Below are 24,995 nucleotides of genomic sequence, written 5' to 3' on the forward strand. Positions count from 1 at the left end.
CATGTTTTAGGGAGGATGTTGACAAGATGGACCCCTTTGACAACCAATCCGGTGAAGCCTGAAGACCCCTTCTAATAGCTAAGAAAAGCTTATGGCTTTTATATATTTATTTTATATACTTATATAGCACTTTAAGGTGTAGATGATGCTTTACAAATATTATCTCATTTTTCAGAATAATGAGGTTTCTAAAATTCATAATTGAAGGAAATCCTAAATTTCAGATAGATGTTCATAAAAATAAAGATATAATTTTTCCCCATCCAACTTCACAGATCCCCCAAAAGCAATCGAACCCTGGAGTTCTTTTTACAAATATATATATTTATAAATTTTTAGTTTTCAACATTCACTTTTATAAGATTGAGTTTTAATTTTTCTCCCTCCTTCCCCTCCACCCTCTTCCTTCTCCTCCCTCCCCTCTCCCCAAGACAGCATGCAATCTGATATAGGTTCTATGTGTACAATCATACTAAACATATTTCCACATTAGTCATAGAACCTCAAGTTCTTACACCTTACTTCCCCCATATAGTCTGCAATCAACACTAGCCTCCTTGCTATGCCTTCCATACAACACTCCTCCCAACTCTGGGGCATTTTCGCTGTCTCCTAAACCTGGAATTTTCTCCCTCCTCATCTCTGCCTCCTGGCTCTTTGGGCTTCCATCAAGTCTTAATAAAACCCCATCTTCTGCAATCTTTCTCATGGTTTCTCCCATTCGTTATAATTCTTCTATGCAAATGACTAATGTGAAAAAGTGTTTAATAGGAAGGTACGTGTAGAGCCCATACCAGATTGCAAGCCGTCTTGGGAGGGGGGAGGAGGGAGAGAACATTTAAAACTTTTGGAAGTGAATGTTAAAAACTAAAAATAAGTCATTTAATTTTTAAAAAAAGAAGTCTCTCCCACTCCCCCTGATTCTAGTGCCTCCTCTCTGTTAATTGTCTCCAGTTTATTCTGCACAAGGCTTGATCATACCTAGTTATTTACATGTTGTGTCCCCCATTAGACTGTGAGCTTCTCTAGTACAAAGATTAGCGTTGCTTTCCCTTTGTATCCCAGGTGCTTAGCACAGGGCCTGGTACATAAATGCTTGTGAACTGACTGACTGATTCGGAGTTTTAGAGTATGTTCAAGGTGACACAAGGCTGGAGAGGTGAACTAGAGACCATAATATCGAAGTATGAGTCAAAGGAATTAAGGGTGTTTATCCTGTGGAAGAGAAGGTGAGGGGGGACATGACAACTGTCTTCAAGTATCTGAGGATTGTCGCATGAAATAGGGATTAGATTTGCTCTTCTAGGCTTCAGGGCACTGATGGGATTTAGATACATTTCAGTTATACAGAAGCAACTTCCTAACCACGGAGCAATTCAAAAGTGGAATGACAGGCAGTTAGATGGCACAGCAGATTGAGCATGGGCCCTGGACTCAGGAGGACCTGAGTTCAAATCCATCCTCAGACACTTACAAGCTGTGTGCGACCCTAGGCAAGCCACTTAACAATTGCCACCCAAAAAAAAAAAGTGGAATGGGCTGCCATGGGAAGGAAAGGGTTTCTAATCACTAGAAATCTTCAAATGGAAAGACTGGAGGACTACATTTTGAGATTCTTCTTCAGGTTGGATCAGATGCCCTCTGAGGTCCTTCCCAAATTTGTGATCCACAGTAATGTATATTAACAAAAACAAATAATGTATTTTATAAAAAAACTAATTTCTTTCTTACAGAGTAAATGAGTAGGTACCTAAAAAGTCAGACCTGGTCCAACGAAATATTAACTCAATGAAAGCTTAAATGCTATGAGGGTTAGAATGGAAGAGGTCATCTTAGGAGACCAACATGACATTGGCATCATCATGCCAACATCTCATGGGCACTGCCAGCTCCCACCTGGAGGCTGAGGGTATTGCCACTGGATAAGAGGGAAGGTCCTAGGATGCCTAGTGCCCCAGTCTGTTGCACTCAATGGATTTGTAGATCTAGGGACATCTAAGAGAGTATGGGATGGAAACAAAGGACATTCATTCAGACACAGACATTGGAGTAATGCATAATATTGCCTCTGGGAAATGAAACACGCTCAAATGATGTGGCAGCCATCTGTGTAAAAGTCATATACATCCTGGGAAGGATATAAATTCTTTGAGACCTGAAGAACTTGATAATTTTTCATTTTTGTGTCCCCAGCTGCATGTAATACATTTGTTGAATTGAATTGAATTAGCTAGACTGGTCTTGAAAAATAATCAATCAATAAACATTTATTAAATGCCTACTGTATGCCATAGCTGGAGAAGAAAATAGTAAACCACTCCATATCTCTGCCAAGAAAACCCCAAAAGGGATCACAAAGAGTCAGATATGATTGAAAAATGACTAAAAAACAACATATGCCAGGCAACAGCTAGGTGGCACAATGGATAGAGCACTAGGTCTGGGGTCAGGAAGACCTGAGTTCAAATCCAACCTCAGACACTTCCTAGCTGTGGGACCGTGGGCAGGTCATTTAACCCCGTTTCTCTCAGTTTCCTCATCTGTAAATGAGTTAGGGAAGGAAATGGCAAACCTCACAGTCTAATGAGGGGGAACACCATGCAAATAACTCTACATACATAAGCTATATACAGGATAAATTGAAAATAATCAACAGACGGAACAGTAAGGAGGATTGGGAAAGGTTTCCTGTAGAAACTGAGTTTTTAGTTGGGACTTGAAGGAAGCCAAGAAAGCCAGGAAGATGGAGATGATGAGGGGAAGTATGCCAAGCATGGCAGATAGCCAATGAACATCTCCAAGGTTAGAAGACAGACTATCTTGGGTGGCTAGGTGGCGCAGTGAGTAGAGAGCCGGCCCAGGAGTCAGGAAGACCTGAGTTTGGATCCAGCCTCAGACACTTAACACACACAAAAAAAACAAAAACTAACCATGTAACCTTGAGCAAGTTAATTAACCCCAACTGCCCTCCAAAAGGCAAAAAAAAGACAGACTATCTTGTTTGAGGAACTGAAAGGAGAACAGTGTCCCTGTATCAAAGAGGACATTGGGAAAGGGGAAAGCATAAGGTATAAGAAGACTGGAAAATTGGGGGTGGGCTGCATACTTGAAGATAAACTATCTCCTGGCAAAGCTTTTAGAAACTGACTTTCATGCCATCATAAGGCATCAGGGCAGGACTTTAGGGGGAAGTCAATAAATTATCTCAGAAATAGCTAAAAAGAAGCAAAAAGTTAAGATGTCAGGAGCATTCTATGTTCTAGATTCTAGGTTCAGGAAAGGTTCTAGGTCCTAGAACCTGGGATTCTAGGTTCAGGAAGGACTCGGTGTTTAAATTCTTTGGAACAAAAAGTTCTAGGAAGTCTAATAGCACATTTTAAATTCAATTGAACAAACATTTGTTAAGTGCCTACTATGTGCATAATACCGTGCAAAGCCCTGGGGAATACAAAGTTTAAAATAAAGTGCCTGCACTGGAAAAGCTTAGAGTGTGCAAGAAGATATGGCCTATTTACAGATAAGTGAATACAAAGTGTTTCAGAAAGAATAAAATTAACAGAGAGTCAGGAAAGGCACCTTGTAGGGAGTAACATCTGAATTGAGCCTTGAAAGACCCTGGAGCATTCTAAGAAGTGGCAGTGAGGAGGGAGAGAGTGCATGAAGGTATGAGACACAGCATGTGCACAAGTGTGGAAATGGGAAACAGTGCCAAGCTTAGGAAATAGGAAGTTGGCTGGAACAAGAGAGTGCATGAAGGGGAATAATATGAAATAAGTCTGGTAAGGTAGGAAGGACTCTAAATGTCAAACAGAGAAGTCTGTATTTCATCCTATAGGCAAGAAGGAACAGCTTAGGGTCTACTCAGCGCAGCAGAAGCCCTTCTCTCTCCACAGTGGTCAGCTACGACCCCCCGGCTCCCCAGAAACCATGTCGAAGGGACCCGCAGTTGGCATTGATCTTGCCACCACTTACTCCTGTGTGGGAGTCTTCCAACATGGGAAAGTGGAGATCATTGCTAATGACCAAGGAAACAGGACCACCCCAAGCCACGTCGCCTTCACCGACACAGAACGTTTAATCGGTGATGCTGCAAAGAATCAAGTTGCAATGAACCCCACCAACACAGTTTTTGATGCCAAACGTCTGATTGTTCATAGATTTGATGATGCAGTTGTACAATCAGACATGAAGCATTGGCCTTTTACGGTGGTGAATGACGCAAGCAGGCCTAAGGTCCAAGTGGAGTACAAAGGGGAGACCAAAAGTTTCTATCCAGAGGAAGTATTTTCTATGGTCTTGACCAAGATGAAAGAAATTGCTGAAACTTACCTTGGGAAGACTGTCACAAATGCTGTGGTCACAGTACCAGCCTATTTCAATGATTCCCAACGTCAGGCCACCAAAGATGCTGGAACCATAGCTGGTCTCAATGTGCTTCGAATAATCAATGAGCCAACTGCTGCTGCTATTGCTTATGGTTTGGACAAAACGTTGGTGCCGAGAGAAATGTGTTGATCTTTGACCTTGGAGGTGGTACCTTTGATGTCTCCATTCTTACCATTGAAGGTGGCATCTTTGAAGTCAAGTCCACAGCTGGGGACACCCACTTGGGTGGGGAGGACTTTGAAAACCGAATGGTCAACCATTTCATTGCCGAGTTCAAGTGAAAGCACAAGAAGGACATCAGTGAGAAGAAGAGGGCTGTTTGCTGTCTCCGCACTGCTTGTGAATGTGCAAAGCGTACCTTCTCTTCCAGTACCTAGGCCAGTATTGAGATTAATTCCCTCTATGAAGGTATCGACTTCTATACATCAATCACCTGAGCCCGTTTCAAAGAGCTGAATGCTGATCTCTTCCGTGGCACCCTGGACCCTGTGGAGAAGGCCTTAAGAGATGCCAAGCTATATAAGCCTCAGATTCATGACATCGTCCTGGTGGGTGGTTCCACTCAAATCCCCCAAATCCAGAAGCTTCTGCAAGACTTCTTCAATGGCAAGGAGCTCAATAAGAGTATCAATCCTGATGAGGCTGTTGTTTATGGTGCAGCTGTCCAGGCTGCCATTTTGTCTGGAGATAAATCTGAGAATGTGCAGGACTTGCTGTTGTTGGATGTCACTCCTCTTTCCCTTGGAATTGAAACTGCTGGTGGAGTTACAACCGTTCTGATCAAACGCAATACCACCATCCCCACGAAGAAAACACAGACCTTTACCACCTATTCGGACAACCAGCCTGGTGTGCTTATTCAGGTTTATGAAGCTGAGAGAGTGACGACAAAGGACAACAATCTGCATGGAAAATTTGAGCTCACAGGAATTCCTCCAGCACCCAAGGGTGTTCCTCAGATTGAAGTAACATTTGACATTGATGCAAATGGCACCCTCAATGTTTCTGCTGTGGATAAGAGCACAGGCAAGGAGAAAAAGATCACTATCACCAATGATAAAGGACGTCTGAGCAAAGAAGACATTGAGCGTATGGTCCAGGAGGCTGAGAAATATAAGGCTGAGGATGAAAAGCAGAGAGACAAGGTGTCTTCCAAGAATTCTCTTGAATCTTATGCTTTCAACATGAAAGCAACTGTAGAGGATGAAAAACTGCAAGGCAAAATTGGAGATGAAGACAAACAGAAGATCCTTGACAAATGTAATGAAATAATCAACTGGCTGGAGAGGAACCAGACTGCTGAGAAGGAAGAATGTGAGCATCAGCAGAAAGAATTGGAGAAGGTCTGCAACCCCATCATTACTAAGCTGTACCAGAGAGCAGGGGGCATGCCGGGAGGCAAGCCTGGTGGGTTCCCAGGGGGTGGAGCAGCCCCATCTGGAGGTGCTTCTTCTGGACTCACCATTGAAGAGGTCGACTAAACACACCAGAAGAAAGAGGATTGCACACAGCTTTCCAAAAACTGAAGGACTCAAATGTGTGGCCAAGGCAGTAGCTGTTTAAAAGTGACATTTAAGCGACTGTGTAAATCCGGGCATTCTGAATACTTGAATGTGTGCAGAGGGAGAGAAGTGAACAACATTGCACTTTATCAGTACTGTGAACAAGTGGAAATGCAATTGTCTTGGAGAATAAAATCTATTTAAAACTGGAGAAAAAAAAAAGGAACAGCTTAAGATTTAGAAGCAGGGAAGAGACACATGTAATTTTTTGGGTGACACATGAAGATTATTTTGGCAGAAGGTATGGATAAAAGAAAGGAGAATAGTCAATCAATCAATCAATCAGCAGGTATTTTTAAATTACCCTCTACTGTGTGCCAGGCAGTGTGCAAAGCAATAAGGATATAAGTATAAAGAATGAAAAGATCCCTGCCCCTAGGATCTTACATTCTAATGGGGGAAATAATATATTATTTTATTTATATTTAATTTAAAAATAAATATATAAAAATTAATATAATTATTTATTATATTTAAATTTTAAATTAAATTAATATTTTAAAATTTAATATAAAAAATAAATATATAAAATATATATTTAAATATATAATATATTTAATAATATATATATAAGTACATAGACAGCAAAAATATGAAGTGAGTGAATGCAGACACAGTAATGAAATTCAAGGCAGGTTGGGAGGGAGGGCACCAGCAGCTGGGGTAAAGGAATCAGGCCAAGATAGTGCCTAAGCTGCATCTTACAGGACAGGGAGCTTTGCAGGTCTGAATGACTGGCCAGTGATTAAAGAACATGGTGAATGGGTTCTTCTCTGTCCCCAGGGCGCTGTCCAGGGAATGCATTTGCCTGCCAGAGTAACCAGTGTGTGTCCAAAGTGAATCCTGAATGTGACGGCAAAGTGGACTGCTCTGATGGTTCTGATGAAGCCCACTGTGGTCAGTCAATCCCACCATCTTTTTTTTAACAGGGGACCGTGCAGGGGAGGGGGCCACAACTTCAGGGCTTCTTTTGGTAAATTGCTTGGGTCCATCCCCTCACCCCACCCTGAGACTTCCTGACCTGGGACAGGGCTTAGCCCTTGGGGAAACAGGGAGGACATGGGGAGGTAGGGGACTGGAACTCAGGTCAACCCCGGGTGACCAGATGTCACAATCGGCTGCATAAAGCTGATGTTTGGAGCTGGAGAAAACATCAAGAGGAAAGGGAAAAGGAACCAAGATTTAATCTTAGGAAATACCCCCATGGCAGAAATAATCATAATAATAGGTGAAATGTACATTGTACTCATTACAAAACACTTTACAAATATTATGTCATTGATCCTCATAACAATCCTTCAAAGCAGGGGCTATTATTATCCCCATTTTATGGAGGAGAAAACTGAGGCAGAATGCTTTTCACAGAAGCACAGAGCACCAATGTGGAATAGTGGAGAGAATGTTTATTGGTCTTGGAGTCAGGAAGAAGTGAGTCCCAATCCCAAATCTGACATTTGCTAGCTGTATAAATCTAGTTCATGTAACTTCTCTAAGCTTTAAGGCTTCTCAGATTGTGATCTGCATCAGGGAAGGGACTTCCCACACTGAAAGTTCTCACACTGGTAAAATCACAGGTCCTTCACATGTTGGCTTAACAAAGAAGCCACAGGAAGGGGAGACATTTCAGTACTGTCAGATGCTGCAGCAAGAAGCCATGAAGTCCCTGAAAAGACTATTGGATTTTTGTACCTTTCTTTGGGAGCTCAGTAGTGAAAAAGAAAGAAAAATACATCCCAGTGCTACGGCCAAGTGAGGGCTTTTCATGAAAGTCAAGGTCTTCCTGGGTCTGCAGAGAAATTGGAGAAATTGAGAGAGAAGGGATTAGTATGAGAGCTCAGTCTCTTAGGAAATAAGAAGGAATGGGAGCTAAATTACATGAGGAAGAATTGGGATTAGGGAGGAAGGGCACTTACCTCCCTCTCTAAAACTAGGGGAAGTGAAATGAGGAGAGAGGCAGAGACAGGGAGAGAGAGGTTTGAGGTAAAGAAGGGCCGAGTAGGGGATGGGAGTCATATAACTGGTCATGGATTTTATGTAAAAGCTTCTCATGTTTATCTTGATGAGGATAAAGGATAAATGTAAAGTCATGCTTGCATTAAAAAAAAAATAGACTTCATCAGTACAAGATGGTGGAAGTAAGGTTAGAGACCAGTTGGTCTGAAAAACTTCCAGGGATTTTAGCGGACCACAAGCTTAAAAACGCATCAACAGTGTGATATAGCAGCCCAAAAAACAACAACAGAATAAATGCTACAGTGAGAGGTATAATTTTAGGAATAAAGAGGCACTGTATTCTATCCTAGTATTTAAGGTCACACAAATAATAAGTGGCAGGGTTGAGATTCAAATCCAGGTCTTCTGACTCTAAATCCTGTGCTTTTTACCCCCAAAATATCCTGCCTTGGTTTTATGTTCAATTCTGAGTGACACAGTTTAGGAAGGATATTGATAACATAAAGATTGTCCAGAGGGGGAAGGGCCTGGAGTCCATGTCATATGAAGACTGGTTGAAGAAGCAGAGAATGTTTACGGCAGAGAAGAGACAACTCAGGGGACACGTGAGAGCAGTCATCGAGGGTTGGAAGACGAATTCGATTTGTCCTGTTTGGCCAAAGGGGGCAGAACTAAGAACAGCGGGTGGAGACTGAAAAGAGGCAGATCTAGGCTAGATCTCTGGAGAAAACTCCTGAACTCTTAGAGCTACACAAAGGTGAAATGGGATGCCTTGGAGAGAGCGGACTTCCTTTCATCCAAGGTCTTCACATGATCACCTCTCAGATATGCATCATGGGGATTCTTTTTGGGGTGATAAACAACAAGATCCTTCCCAATTCTACCATTTTGTGATTCTGTGGACAAGACAGAGAGACGTGGGTCAAATATTAGCATGTTTGAGTAGACTTAGAACTGGTTGAACAACTGTACCCAAAAAAATTAATGGGTTGACGTCAACTTAGAGGTCTCTAATGATGTACCCAAAATACATCTGTGCTTTACCCAGAGATGTTCCATATTTTGATCAATAACTTAGGTGAAGGCATGGTTGAAATATTTATTGAAGCAATGTAGCTAATATATTGAATGTCGCAGTGGCTAGAGTGCCAGACCTGGAATCGAGAAGACTCATCTTTCTGAGTTCAAATCTGGCCTCAGACACTCACTAGCTGGGTGATACTGGGCAAGTCACTTAACCCTATTTGCCTCAGTTTCCTCATCTGTAAAATAAGCTAGAGAAGGAAATGGCAGACCTATCAGTATTTCTGCAAAGAAAACCCCAAACAGGATCACAAAGAATTGGACACAACTGAACAACAATATGGTTGAAATATTTGTTGAAGCAATGTAGCTAGTACAATGAATGTCAGACTTAGTGTCTTAAAAAGTCTCAACCGACTAGAATGAAGGATTAATTCTAATAAAATGGAATGTAATAGGGTTAAGTGTAAAGTCTTATACTTGGGTTCAAGTACAACTACAGGATGGGGGTGGTATGACAAGATGAGGGTTCAACTGAAAAAGACCTGGAGGTATGAGTGAGGACCACCAGGAAAATATGAGTCACGGTAGCGGCACAGCCACAGAAGAAGCTAGAGTTCTTCAGACAGAAGCTGGATTTGTTGGGGAGGTCGATTCCTTCTCAGAGAGGGGTTGTACCACACGGCCTCTAAGGTTTCTTCCAAATCTGCAATTTTGTGGGGTCTTCTCAGTAATAGATTATTGGGTTCCTGATGATGAAAGTCCAAGATCTTGTCTCTTTCAGATTGTGGAGGCCGACCTGCCTTGAAATCAGCCAACAGGATTGTGGGAGGAATGGAGGCTGCCAGAGGGGAGTTTCCATGGCAAGTCAGCCTTCGAGAAAACAATGAGCACTTCTGTGGGGCAGCCATCCTCAGTGCCAGTTGGCTGGTATCTGCAGCTCACTGCTTCAACGAGTAAGCTCCCTAATTACCACCAGTTCCTCATCCATCCACCTCTCAAATAGATGCAGAATGGCCTCCATTTCCCACTACAGGAAAACTGAAAAAAAAAAAACTCTTTCTACCATATTGAATCAAGGTGTGGTACCAGAAGGTGAAGAGGTATTGAGAAAGAAGCATTAAATTTATAGTCAAGAGATAGAAGTTCAGATTCCAATGGCTGTATTTCCAGCTGTGTGACCTTCACCTCCATTTCCTCATTTGCAAAATGGAGATGATCTCTACCGACCCTTCTACCATTAACACTCCTTGAATACTGTGTTTATTGTGTTGCCTTACAGCGTGTAGGTCTGTGCATATGACTTCTGTGTTGTGGTGTAGGAGAAAGTGTGTTACATAAAATTAGAAGAACAGGCTTTGAGCTTTGGTTCCATCATTTACAACATGTGTGACCTAGAAAGGTGGTAGGGTATAGTGGAAATTAGGTTGGTTCTAGATTCAGAAGACCTGAATTTGAGTCTTGGCTCCTATACTTTCTAGCTGTGGGACCAAAGGCAAGTCTTACCCTCTCTGATCCTGTTTTCTCATCTGTAAAAATAGAGATACAAATTCAACAAATATTTAGTAAGTGTACAGAGAAATGTGTGAGGTGCTGAAGGTGGGGAGAATAAGGTTTAGAAAAGGCGTAATTTCTACTTTTAAGGCACTTGCAATAGTGTAGGAAGATGTGGTTCTGTATACCTTAAAGCACCATGGAAATGTACATTGTAATAATTATTGTTGTTGTTTTTGTTATTATTATGATGATGCCTCTCTGAGCCTCTGTTTCCTCACCTGTGCAATAAGGATCATAACGCTTATACTTCTTATCTCACAGGGTTGGTTGTAACAAATGCAAATCTTAAGGTATTTGGTAGAACTTAAAGCTATATAAATGCTAGCTATTATTATAAATGGTATTATTATTATTATTATTCCTTCCACTGTTCCTCTCTGCTTTTTGAGGCAATACAGTAAACTAGTTAAGGTAAAAATTTGTTTAAAGGGTTTTGTCAAGAGATCCATCTAAACAAAATCATTCCAAGGACATAGAAGAATTAAAATGAAAGGACAACATACAATAGAGAAATGGAAAAGATCTGCAAAGACTTTTTTATAACAATCTGTTTAAAGGTGCAACTGGTTTCACCACATTTGAACTATAACATTACAGTCCTACACATGCTTATGGGATAAGCAGAACAAAGAGTGGAAAAACAACCAGATTGTACCAAGTGTACATAGAAGAGATCCAGCCATGCTGGAGGTAGTGCAATTGTGAGGGCATCAACAGAACAATTCACAAGGTATCTGCAGAAAGGGAAGATATCAAAGACATGGGAAAAAGTCTTGAACCTTACTAATACCAATCCCCCAAAAGCACATGGTACAACAGCAATAGCGCCTCATAAAGATTTTGTAAAATATATGTCTACGCACAAATTGAGGGCATTTTTAAGAAATAGGTAGGTTTGGGGTGGCTAGGTGGCATAGTGAATGGAGTACCGGCCCAGGAGTCAGGAGGACCTTAGTTCAAATTTGGCCTCAGACACTGAACACTTACTAACCGTGTGACCCTGGGCAGGTCACTTCACCCACGTGACACAGGTACCCAGGCCAGATGGCTACATGCCTGTTCATTTTGACTAAGGGAAGGGGGAGAAAATCACAACAGAGGGCAGATCAGAAGTACTGAGTCCATGAAAGAAAAAGGGAAAGTGAAGTTCAGAGAAAGGAAGAAAAGGAAGGAAAATGGATTTTTTTTAAAAAGAAGCTTTTGCACTCAGTACTTGAAGTGGGTTGGGGTAGCATGGGGTAGCATAAGGAACTCAGGGAGATGAGGACCCAAAGTCCTAATTCTGACATTTATTAGCTATGTGACCTGGGGTAAATTACTTAACCTGAACGAGCTTCAGCTCCTCTACAAAATGGGGGAAATAATACTCTCACTTACTTTACCCTCAGTTGTGAAGAAAACACTTTATAAACTTAAAAGTACCATAGAACCATCATCATCTTCCTCCTCCTCATTACTTCATTACCAAATTCACATTAAATGAAATAAATGGAGATCGAGCTGTTGCTTAAATCTGAAAAGGTGCCATAAGAAAATATATTAACTCCTTGATTTACATGGATGTCTTCATTATACCCTGGTTTAGGTGGTACAGTAGATGGAGTGCTAAGCCTAGAGGCAGGAAGACTCATTTTCCTGAGTTCAAATCTAGCCTCAGACACTTATTAACTGTGTGACCCTGGGTAAGTCACTTCACCCTATTTGCCTCAGTTTCCTTATCTGTAAAATGACTTGGAGAAGGAAATAGCAAACCACTCTAGTATCTCTGCCAAGAAAACCCCAAATGAGGCCACAAAGAATTTGACAGGACTGAAAATAACTGCACAACATTATTCTATCACCTCACTGAAAAGCACATTAACCTTCATATCATTGAAACTTTCCCCAACGGTATAAAAATTTAATTTGGATTTGATAAGCATAAAATTCTTAAAGTGCACCTGGGAATAATAGAGACTGAAGGCTTTGAGTGACTCTGGGAATCATATTGTATTCACAGATGCAGATCACGCTTTCAGAGTTGTTTATCTTTACAATGTGCTCACTTCACTTTGTATCAGTTCCTACAAGTCTTCTCAGGTTTCTCTGAAATCCTTCATTATTTGTTACAGCACAAAAGTACTCCATTACAGCCATGTATCCTAACAGGATGAGACATTTCCCACTTGAGAGGTACTCCGTCCCCAGTTTCCAGTTCTTTGCTATAACAAAAAGAGCTTCTATAAGTATTTTTGTACAGATGGGTTCCTTTCCTCTTTCTTTGATCTCTTGGGGTTACAGGCCTAGGACAAGAGAGTAAGCACGGTGTAATAGCTTTGGGGGCACAGTTCCAAATCTGACAAAAGCATTTCTCCAAAGCTGTAGAGTGATTGAGCACCCAGAGGGATGAACTGAGGGGAGTCTGATTGGTGGTTTGCTCCCCTAGATTCCAGGACCCCACAGTCTGGATGGCCTATGCTGGTACCACCTTTCTCAGTGGCTCTGACAGTGGCACTGTGAAGGCCCGCGTTGCCCAGATCATCAAGCACCCCTTCTACAACTCAGACACAGCAGACTTCGATGTGGCCGTTCTTGAATTGGGCAGCCCCTTGCCTTTCACCAGCCACATCCAGCCAGTGTGCCTGCCCTCAGCCACTCACATCTTCCCTCCCAGGAAGAAATGTCTTATCTCTGGTTGGGGCTACCTGAAGGAGGACTTCCGTAAGCACTTGGGTGGAGGGGAGGGGATGGCTAAAGAACTTGGAGCCCAGAGAGAAGATTGGGAGCATGTTCCTAAGACCATTTGTTTTCTCTTTCCTCCTTAGTGGTGAAACCTGAGGTCCTCCAGAAGGCAACCGTGGAACTCCTAGACCAGGCGCTGTGTGCAAGCCTCTACAGCAACTCACTCACAGACCGGATGGTGTGTGCTGGTTACCTGGACGGGAAGGTGGATTCCTGCCAGGTGAGGTGCCAGCTTGGGGCTGCAAAGCACAGCCTTCCTTGTTGGGTGTCAGGTTCTTGCCTCATCAAATCCCAAGAGAGAGGCTAGTGACTCCTATGAAACACCCACTACCATCACAAGGCAGTAGCTGGTGTGTGAGCCTCTCTATACCAGTCGGTCAGTAAACACTTATTAAGCACCTACTATGTGCCAGGCATTGTGCTAAGTTCTGGCGATACACAAAGAAGCAAGAGATGCAACCCACACCTCTCCCATGGCACGCTGGCTGCCTCGCTGATGGTGATAATAACAGCAACAACTAGCGTTCATGTTGCATCTTAAGGTTTGCCCAGCACTTTACACTCATACCATTTGCTCCTTTTGCCTTTCTTTGCATCTCTAGCACTTAGCACTTGGTATTTTCCATGTTGTTGTTCAGTCGTGTCCAACTCTCGGTGACCCCTTGGACCACAGCACGCCAACACTCTCCATGGGGTTTTCTTGGCAAAGATACTGGCGTGGTTTGCCGTTTCCTTCTCCAGGGGATTAAGGCAAACAGAGGTTAAGTGCACAAGGTCACAGCTGGGAAGTGTCTGAGGCCGGATTTGAACTGAGATCTTCCTGAAACCAGCCCCAGCCCTCCATCCACTGAGCCATCCAGCTGCCCTAGTATATACAACAGCAGGTCTCCACTGCATGGGGGCCATCTCCAATCGTCCTGATCTATATCTTGCCACTGGACCCAGATGACTCCAGAGGAGAAAGTGAGGCTGGTGACTCTGCACAGCCCTCCCTCACTTAAATCCAATTCACTTGCACATGGCATCACCTCCCTGATGTCACGGTCCTCTCCAAGAATGAAGAACAGACAACAACAAAGGCAGCCAGGCTGGTCAGTGGTTTAGAGGCAGCCAGGTGGTGCCATAGTGCACTGACTATTGGGCCCAAAGTCAAGAAGATGATCAGCTGGGACAGACTTAGCTCCTCAGCAATACAGTGACCCAAGAAAATTCCAAAAGACTCAGGATGGAAAATGCTGTCCACATTCAGAGAAAGAACATGGAGTCTGGATGCAGACTGGAACATACCATTTTCTTTTTGGTGTGTGGTGTTCTTTACCTTTTATTCTGTTTCTTCATTCACAACATGATTAATGTGGAAACATGTTTGACGTGATTGCATATGTATAACTTATATTGGATTGCTTGTTGTCGTGGGGAGAGGGGAGGGAGAAAAATTTGGAGCTCAAAATCAAAATATAAAAAAAGGAATGTTGAAAATTATCTTTACATGTAATTGGGAGGAAATGCTATTTATAAAAAAAATACAGAGAATTACAAAAAAAAAGATGTCTACTGGACATTTAGTTCAAGATGGTGTAATGGGAATGTAAATTTAAAGATCTTCCCTGCCCCTAGGCTAAAGTGCACCTGGAGCCTGGGGTGGGAGGCTTGTTTTTTCAGCAGATACTTCTTGATTGGCCAGTGAGTCAATAAGGTTGTTAATTCTCTGAGCCAGGAGAAGGCTATATAAGCCCTGATGTGTAACTTTGTTTTGGGGCTCACTTTGAGAAGTGTTCTGTGATTTGATGAAACTCTGGGCTAGCCGTTGTCCAGAGCCCCCTGGCTTTGAAACCCAGATGTTGTTTGGTATGGATGTAATGGTTGGACAGTTTGGAAATCTGTCTACTTGATCTGTTCTTGTCTTGATAATTCTGCCTGTATATTCTGAAGTTCAGGGTGCTGACCTTTTTCCCCTGAACTAGGTAAATGATACATATTTGACTGATTAAAGTAAGCTTGTTAACCCATTTTGAGTTGCTTTCCTTTATCAAAGCAGATCCAAGAACCTGTGGGAGCAGCCACCCTGGGGACGCTGGGCTGCTTGCCTCTACAGATGGTGGAGGCCATCTCCAGTCATCCTGATCTATATCTTGACACTGGCCCCCCCCCAACTCCACCACCCATCCCCAAAATGGTATCTTTATCTCTCTGATGGACAGTGCCTCTTATCCACATAAGTGCTTCCATAGGACCCCTGCTCGGTGAAACCCAAAGTGGGGAGTGGAAGGTGATTTCTTCATCAGGGTGAAACCAAATTGGGATTTGAGCTGATCACAGGAGCCATTTGGGACCCACAGGGTCCCAAACCTGTGACTTTTGTCCACAGGGTGACTCAGGAGGACCACTAGTCTGTGACGAGCCCTCAGGGAGGTTCTTCCTTGCTGGCATTGTAAGCTGGGGTATTGGCTGTGCAGAAGCTCGGAGACCAGGGGTCTATGTCCGTGTGACCAGGGTTCGAGACTGGATTTTGGAGACCATCTCAACAGCACCCACTGCCAGTGCACCAACTGTCTTTCCTGACTCCTCCACCACCAGCAGTGACTGGCTCTTGACTACAGAGAGGCTCATGACCAGCATCACCACCAAGCCCAAGCTGGTCACCACCACAGAGCTGGACATGGCGTCTCTCTATCCAGGCACCACCTCCAGGCCACAAGGTAATTCACAAGGACACAGACAAGTGCTAACCTGGAACTCTATATCAGCAGCTCAGAACAGGGGCATATTGACAATAATGACTAGGGATATTAAGGGATAAGTACAGGACTTTGGGTGATAGAGGGACCTCCCAGAAAGGGAAACTCTCTTTACCAATGCAGGTCAGCACCTCTCTGCAACTTTAAGCCTTACAGAGTTGTCCAGAACAGCAATGTTCAGCCTGGGGTTCAGGAGCTTGTTTTTAAAAAAAATATTTAAACATATTTAAATATAAACTGAAAATATTTAAACAATATATATTATATCTCAATATAATTGGTTTCCTATGTATTTTGTTTTATGCTTTTAAAAACAATTCTGAGGAGTCCACTGACTTCACCAGATTCACTACCAAGAGGTCTATGACACACAAAAAAATTAAGAACTTCTGATGAATTAGCCAGGGGCCACACAGACCCTATGAGTCAGAAGCAAGATTTAAACCAAGGTTTTCCTGACTCCAAGGCCAGCTCTCTAATCATCTTGCCAAGGGAGGGAGGGAGGGAGGAATGAAGGAAGGAGGGAGAATCTGTTAAGTGCTTACTAAGGCCAGGCCCTATACTAAGCTTGGGATACAAATAAAAGGGGAGGGGGGGAATAATCCCTGACCTCAAGGAGCTTATATTCTAATGGGGGAAGAAAATTTACAAAAGGGAGCTGAAAAGGGGGAAAGAATTTTAAAGTTCAAAAGCCAAGAATGGGAGGGAAAGGAATGAAGGATGGTCTGGGCTCCTCCATAAAATGTAGTAGGCTCCAGAGTCCACCACAGGGAGAAGTGGGTGGGCCTTACACAGGGACATTCCCTATTGAGAAGGCCACAGGGGTATTTGGATATTTCATCACAAAAAGGCTCTGGGTGCTGAGAGAAATTTCAGAATGAGAAGCATGGCTTGGAAGCCTGGGAGGCAGGAATAGGACCAGGAGGGGAATGAAAACCCATCTGGGCGGCTGTAATTGATTGATCAATTGATGGATTGATTTCTTACAAGCAGATTATAAATATAAGTTAGAAGAGACTTCAGAAATGATCTGGTGTGACAACTTACCTTAAAAGTGAGGGGAGGGGCAGCTAGGTGGTGAAATGAATAGAGCACTGGCCTTGGAGTCAGGAGGACCTGAGTTCAAATCCAATCTCAGACACTTAACACAAAAACTAGCTGTGTGACCTTGGGCAAGTCACTTACCCCAATTGCCATCCAAAAAAGCAAAAAAAAGTGAGGGGAGGTTCAGAGGGGTTAATTGATTTCCCCAAAGTCAGACAGCTGTCAGAGCTAAGCCTAGGCCTCTGCCAGGTCCTGGGTCTCTATGAACTGTATTCTACTCCACCATAGACAGATGCTCACACCATCTCAAATTCAGGAATCAACCTGGATGGATCAAAAGATTTGCTCATCCTTCTCTCCTCCAGTTTTGGAAAAAGTCTCTGACAAGTAGGACACTTTCTTCTTTGCTTCTCTGCAGAGTGTGGGGGGAGACCCGGCATGCCCAAACCCAGCAAAATTGTTGGGGGATTTGATGCTGCCAACGGTGAGGTTCCGTGGCAGGTCAGCCTAAAGGAGGGGTCTCGGCACTTCTGTGGAGCCACCGTGGTGGGAGAGCGATGGCTGGTGTCAGCAGCCCACTGCTTCAATCAGTAAGAACATGCCTCACCCACCTGGGAAACGCAGCGGGGATTTGGCTCCTCTAATGGCCCCATGGTTATCCCCTATCCATATGGCTTCACCCATATTCAGGTTAAAAGGCAGGGTGTGTGCCCCCAACCCAATCTCATCTATCCATCCACCCATCCATCCATCCATCCAACAAACATCTATTAAATGCCAACTGTGTGCAGAGTCCAATTCTAGGTAGGCACTAAGGGAAAAAGACAAAGTTTCAACATCACGAAATCACAGAACCAAAGAGTAGGAAGGGCCCTCAGAAGTCATCTCATACCTCAGCCAGAACCCCACTCAGACACAGGGGACGAGTGGTCATCTAACCTTTGCTCGGGGTCCTCCAGGGAAAGGGAACCTGTTACCCCCTTGTATCAGCAATGCCATATTCACAATGCCTATGGAGATTACAGATATGCTGATATAATTATCCATCACAAAATACATCATGCTTGCCATATGGGGGAATAAACTAGAAAATTTATTAAGATACCAAAAGACTGAGTCCCAAAACCAGAAAGTGAAAGCCATCAGAGTAGTTATGATATTGGCACAGGTAGATAAAGTAGAAAGCACCCACATTTTCAAGCCTTTAAAACAGAATAGGCTACCTCAGGCAAAGGTCCTCCTCTCCCCACGCACAGCAACCACCCAGCGTCCTGGAAGCACGCTCCCAGCAGCTCCGGCCCCTGGCAGTCCTCAGCAGGAGTCCTTAGCAGAAAGTCCTTAGCAGTCCTAACTCAAAAAGGGCTTCGCGCTGCCGCTGCCTCTGCTGCTGCCGCCGCCCTCGCCACCACCGCCAGCCACCGCAGGAACTCTAGCTTGGCTTCCGCTTCCTCTTGCTCCGCCCCTTCCTGCTACGTCAGCAAGTCCAACGGGGCATAGAAGATCTTTAAATCCCATAACCCTTACACCCCTGAGGCAGCTCCTCCTGCTTTGGGACATTTCATGTTAGCAAGTTCTTTAGTTGTTTTTCAGTTGCGTCCAATTCTTCATGGCCCCATTTGGGGGTTTCCTTAGCAGAAATACTGGAGTGGTTTGTCATTTCCTTCTCCAGATCATTTTACAGATAAGGAACTAATTTTTAAGTGACTTGCCTAGGGTAACACAGCTGGTACTGTATTTGAACTTAGAAAGAGGGAGTCTTCCTGACTCCAGGCCTGACTCTTTATCCATTGCACTGCCTATCTGCCCTAAGATTGCTAAATTAATGCTATTGGTTAAGATTTGGCTAAGACTGGTCAAAAGCATGATAGCAATAACAACATAATAGTGATTGTACCGGCCAATCTTAGCCCCAGAGAAGAGATAGTAAAATGTATTTTTCAGTGGAGAGGTAGGGGGTCTATGGATAGCATTATACACGCTATCAGATGCCATTGCCGACTCAGCTTTCCTTAACTCTTTTTCTTTGTAATAATGGAGAACTCACTAGATCCAAGGGAAAGGGAGTAATATCTTAAAATAACCGATTAAAAAAAAAAGACCTTAATCAAATTCAAGCTCAGGCACCCAATTCTGTCCTCTTCCCTCTCTTGAAAATCAGGACAGTTGCCCTTTTCAACCCTGCAGCATCTCCCTGGTTCTCCAAGATCTTCCAAAGATCACAGAGACTCAGCAGTCACTGCTGACATTTCTTTTGGCATGATGCCTCCCTGTGCCTAGCACAGCACCTGGCATGTTATATTGGAGGTTCTTAATAAATATTTATTGGCTGATTGATCGCATGTATCTCATTGGGGCTTGGGGACCTGAACTCATCAAAGGCAGAGAGAGCTGCTGTCTTATCATGCACCTTCTTCCCTTGGCCACCATCTTCCTATAAGCACTTTCTAGTTCATCTTTTCTGGTCTATCAAACATTCTCCTTGGCCCAGAAAACAAAACCAAAAAAAGTGCTGTGCAGCACTACCTTCTCTCCTCAAGCCCTTACCTTTATCCCTTCCACCCTGATCACTTGTCGAGCCCTTCTGTAAACCTCCTCTTTTCCCTATTTTTGCTTCAAATGCAAAACCAAAGGCTTTGGAATGGTGTTGGCCTTTCTTGCCAGTCCTGGCTCATTCTGAACTTCTAACCTGCTAAGATACTTGGGGATTTTGACTCTCGATGTTAGCTTCACTGGAGAACCTTTACAGTGTAAGTGCCTTGAGAGCAAGGAGGGTCTCCATTTGTTCTTTGAGTTATCCCCAATCCCTGGTATGCAGTAAGCACTTAATAAATGCTTTTTGAGTCAGGTTGAATTTAGGACTCCTGGCACTCTTGTACCAAGACCATGCCATGTCATAATTTTCATCCTCTGTTACCAGTTCTTGCTTCTATCTTCAGCATGTCTTTTTAAAAATTTAAGCTGTTTGGTGATTTCCCTGTCCATGATCCCTGTCCTCTAGGAGTTAATAGTAAATGGGAAAGACACACACACACACACACACACACACTATTCTATATTCTGTTAGGACAAGTTCGTCAGAGAAATTCCCCCAAAGCCCTCGGGGGCTGGAGGAGGTGGGGTCCAAGAGAAAAGAGGCAGGAGGATTCAGGAGGGCTCTGTGGAGGAGAGAGCAACTGAGTCAGGCTTTGAAAGGTAGGTAGGAATTTAGCTCATGATGGAAGAAGACAACACTCCAGGGAGAGGGCATGATATGAGCAAAGGTAGGGAGGTGGTAAAGTGCAGGATGTCTTTGAGGGGAGAGATTCACAGTTTGAGACAAGGGGAAAGTTTCTTAACTATTTCTAGGCAGTCATCACATATTATAATGAATTCAACAGCAAGCCAAGGTTCAAACCAAGGTATTTGCAGAGTAATCATTCTCTCCACCAGGGAGGAGAGTCTTACGCAAATGACCAGGCTCGAACCCTGGATCACACAAAGGCAGCCTTCCTAGAAGAGTCTCCTGGTTCTTCCACCCAATACTTCTTATCTCAGGGATAGTGGGCTAAGCTACTGAGTGCCCTCCGTTTGTTCCAAGACAGTCTAGCCACTTCCCAAGCCCCGGGTGACGATGGTGGGTTGGGGGATGTCTATGTGGGCTTCTGTCTCCGCAGCACAAAGATGGACTTTGTGAAAGCGTATCTGGGGACAACGTCCCTCAGCGGGGCAGATGGCAGCGCTGTGAAGGTCAGCATCAAAAGCGTGGTGCTACACCCCTCCTACAACCCAGTCATACTAGACTTTGACGTGGCCGTGCTGGAGCTGGCCAGCCCGCTCCTCTTCAACAATTACATCCAGCCTGTCTGCCTCCCACTGGCCATCCAAAAGTTCCCCGTGGGTCGGAAGTGCATGATTTCTGGATGGGGGAACACCCATGAAGGCAATGGTGAGTTCTACCAGGACCTCCGAGGTCACCTTGCCCTGTTACCTGCCTGCTGGCTGCCCCCGCCTCCCCACAGCATCATGCCAGTGAACTCTACGTCATTTTCACCCTGCTGGACTTTGGGGATTCTAACTAAAAAGGACTTCCAACAGGGATGGGTGAAGGATTATAGGTTTGGAGTGTTTAGACCTTAGGGAACCTTAGGGATCATCTATTCTAGCCCCCTCCTTATACTCTGTGGGACTCTGAGAGGGGAGGGGATTTCTCTAGGCCACACAGGCAGTATCAGAGCCAGGGTTCAAGCCTCAGTCTTCTGACTCCAAATCCAGTTCCATTTCCATGATATTATGGGATATTGCATCTGTCTGGAGGTGGATGAAAACGTGGATCGGGTACAATGGTCTCTGGGGTCCCTTCTAAGGGTCAAATGCTGTGATTCAGTAAAATCTCATCAGCCTCCCTCCAAGGCTTCCCTCTTAGGCTCAGCAGACATGTCCTTTCCCTGGAATTGAGGGTAATTTGTCTAACTGATTAACGTGATCACCAGTCGTAACCCATACTTTGTTGTTTCAGCAACTAAGCCTGAAATCCTGCAGAAGGCGTCTGTGGGTATCATCGATCAAAAGACATGTAGTGTCCTCTACAATTTCTCCCTCACTGATCGTATGATATGTGCTGGTTTTCTGGAGGGGAAAATAGATTCATGTCAGGTAAGCATGGGCAAGTAGTGCCGCCATCTTAACTAGCAGAAATCCCATCTCATGGTGGAGCAAGGTAGAAATGGATGGGCCACTGAAGGAAAGGGTCCAACCCAAAGACAAGACAGAGGTCATTCAATGATGTTTCCCGAGCTATATCCCACTTCTGAACCCTTGTGCCTGCTTGGAGCCAACTCCCTCCATGGGATCATAGGATGTGAGAATTTAGACATCTCTAACTGTTGAAACTTCTTCATTCCTTCAAGGGCCAACTACCTTCCCCAGATACCTTCCATGAGTCTGTTCCAGCTAGAGATGAACCTCTCCTGAATTCCTCAGGCCTCTGTTTGACCTTTTCTATGCATTTATTTCATTATCATTTGTATTTATTTGTGTGCACAACTCACTTCTCTATTAGGATATAAGTCCCTTGAAGGCAGAGACTGTGTCATTTTTCATCCATTTCATTCTCCTCCTTAGAGAAGCAGGCTGGCCATGTCAAAGTCTAGTATGACTGGGTTGTTCCCAGTTCCCTTCTACATAGTAGGCATTTAGTAAGGACTGAATTGAATTTTGGAATTAAGTGAATATTGTCCACAGGCTCTTTTAATCTCAGAATTTAGGCTGATTTTAGCCTAGGCCCAAGGATAAGAATAAGAGTGAGCTTTATATGGAATTAGGGAAAAAATAATTTTTTTTAATGAGGGTGGATTGAGGGGGGTTCAGGACTAGTCTAGAATACTAATAGTAACAATAATAATAACTCACATTTATATGATGCTTTGAGGTTTACAAAATGCTTTTTTTCACAAGAACTCTGCATGGTAGACAGTACAAATATTATTATCCCCATTTTACAGATGATAAAAGTGAGACTTGCTCATGGTCACTGTCAAGATTCAAACCCAGATCTGACTCCAAAGTCAACATTTCCCCCATTCTAGGGGTGAGGGTGGGGACAGAGTATGAGGACCCAGTGATTGCTAACATTCTCTTTAAAGTCCACCTTCTTACCTTCAAACAGGACTGACTGCATCTAAACTCTCCTGGACAGATGGGTTCCAAAGGCCTTCGAGGCAGGAGGAGTTAACATAGCCTCCTTCCTCTGTTAGCCCTGCCAGAACGTAACCACCCTTATCTTCCTCCCTGTGGTCAGTGTCACTCAGTACAAAGCTGACGAGCTACCAGTTCACATGAAGACAGAGAGAGAGAGTCCTGGTGAGTGAGGGAAGAGGGGCCACAGTGCGGCCTGACTGCCCAGCTTTGCACTGCCAGGGTTCCTTCTGACCTGGTGAGCAAAGCTTGCCATCTGTAGTGCCTGGAGTAGCCCTTCTCACTCATGTATGGCCATCTCAGCACCCCTTAGGGTTAACCATAGCTGGGATCCCTGTCCATTCATGAAACATGGCAGAAAAGATAAGCACTAAAGGGAAACACCACCCACTCCATCTTGGAGCAACCCCGTCCACTAGAAATGATGGGACACCAGGACATTTATGAGGCAAAATGTCTTAGAATATAACATATAGATATTGCAGTTGGAGAATGCAGACACAGAAACTGCAAAATGTCCTAATGTCATTTTCCCACCATGGCTTCATCCATCCATTTAGAATGGGAACAGGGCTCAGTGTAATCTAACCCTATCTCCCCTTACATTAAGCAAATGAAGTTTTTGAGTTTATGTGACTGGGACCCAGAGCCTGATTTTCAGCAGCTTAGAAACTGAATTCAGTTCTTGGTTTTTGGAAGGCTAGCTCACACGTGGGCCTCCCCAGGTTAAGCAGCTGCCCATTGGCTCTCAGAGAATCAGGGACCAGCACAGCACAAGCCCTGGGAGACTCTCCCAAGCTAGAAAGACTGGAGATGATCCATTGGCTAACAGACTCCACAGCTGGGCTCATCCAAGGACCAGCTGAACTAAATTCAGAGAAGATGTCACCAGGTTGGCCATAGGAGGATGTATTTTTTGACTGCACTGACACACGAAAACCACATTACTAAAGCCTGGTCATTGCCAGTGGAATCAAAGATGTATTAACTGGATTAGAGACAATACAAACCAAGAACTAAGAAAATAATTATATCAATGTAACAATGTACAGAAAGGACTCATTCAAAGTTACTGAACATCTACTCGATGCAAAGCCCTGAGATTGATGATGGAGACACAGAAATGAAAAAAATGACACAGTCCTGACCTCAAGGAGCTTACGGGGGTGGAGGTGGGGGTAGGTATGACATTTCCCCAGTGAGGTGTAACACAGCAGAAAGTATCCTGGGTGACAAAAGAGAGAGGCAGAAAAGGTGCTCCAGGAACATTAGAGGAAGGGGAGAGAAGAAGCCTTCCACGTTGGGTAGGGGAAATCAGGGAGGGCTTCATGGAAGACAGAGTACTTGCACTAATCCTTGAAGGAAGAGAAGAACTTTGATAATTTCTGAAGAGTTGTGTCTATATTGAATCTTCCTGCATGGATTTATTTAATATTTGGGGATAGGCAAAGGAGGGACTTTGCTATTTAACGGAAACTGAGTAATAGGGGTGGGTTTTGTACAAAGCAAAGGCTCCATCTTTCTGTCTGACTCTTGCCCACTCCACCATCTTGACTGGCACAATTCCTCCTTTTAGTGAACATCAATTGCCCGCTCCCAGGTCAGCTGGTTTGGGTCCGGTCCTCATAGGAGTGTCACAGACCAGTTTGAGTCTCTACATCTTTAAGGGGCTATGAAGCAATGGGTGAGAGTGCAGAGAAAAGCAGCCAAAATGAGCTGAGGATAGACTCTGCATCCCTGAAGGGCAAAGGGAAAGCAGGAAGAAGCCTCAGTTTCCCCTGGATGCTCTTCCCCCACAAAGAATGAAAAAGAGGAGAGGGGTATAACAGTTTCAAATTGCAGCAACAGCTGTGCATAGGTGAGTTCACTTTAAAAACAGCTATCAGAGAAAAGGCTGCAAGGACCGTGGCTCTCTGGAACAAGCCACCAGGAGAGAAAGCGTCATCATCTTCACTGGGGGCAGCTAGGAAAGATCCAAGGCCCAGAGTGTCAGAGGACAAGGAAGCTGATCAGAAGGGATCTCTAGAGGCCAGCTGCACCTCCTGTTTCACAGATGATGAGACTGAAGCACAGAGAGGTTAAATACCTGCCCACCTACATTCAATAGCTATCACACTCCCAGGGTAGGATTTGAACCCAGGTCTTACGGACTCCAAGGCCACTACTGCACCCTCTGGTCCAACCCTTTTATCTGACTGTTGGGAACACTGTGACCTTGAAAGAACAATTAATTTGTGAAAATTCATATGGGCCATAAATGGTGGGGCCAAAACAGAAATCACTGCACAAGGTGCCCAAGTTAGGTGCCTTTGTCAGCTCTAGGAAAGTGGTTTGAGGG

General features: G+C 44.0%; 1 protein-coding gene and 1 pseudogene across 1 annotated transcript in view; both read left to right on the forward strand.

Annotated features, from left to right (window-relative positions):
• The window catches only part of TMPRSS9 (transmembrane serine protease 9), a 106,331-nt gene that overhangs the window by 65,673 nt on the left and 15,663 nt on the right, over positions 1-24,995 (forward strand). Inside the window, exons 7-14 of the mRNA XM_069076677.1 lie at positions 6,732-6,845; positions 9,709-9,880; positions 12,907-13,181; positions 13,286-13,422; positions 15,571-15,901; positions 17,403-17,574; positions 20,638-20,909; positions 21,480-21,616. Coding sequence (XP_068932778.1) covers positions 6,732-6,845; positions 9,709-9,880; positions 12,907-13,181; positions 13,286-13,422; positions 15,571-15,901; positions 17,403-17,574; positions 20,638-20,909; positions 21,480-21,616 — 1,610 coding nt within the window. The remainder of the gene's footprint in view (positions 1-6,731; positions 6,846-9,708; positions 9,881-12,906; positions 13,182-13,285; positions 13,423-15,570; positions 15,902-17,402; positions 17,575-20,637; positions 20,910-21,479; positions 21,617-24,995) is intronic.
• Positions 3,887-6,070, forward strand: LOC138152488 (heat shock cognate 71 kDa protein-like; annotated as a pseudogene).

This window comes from Petaurus breviceps, unplaced genomic scaffold (genome assembly GCF_028583685.1).
Source record: "Petaurus breviceps papuanus isolate PSGF00001 unplaced genomic scaffold, PetGlider_PUasm1.0 108, whole genome shotgun sequence".
In the NCBI taxonomy this organism is placed as follows: domain Eukaryota; kingdom Metazoa; phylum Chordata; class Mammalia; order Diprotodontia; family Petauridae; genus Petaurus; species Petaurus breviceps.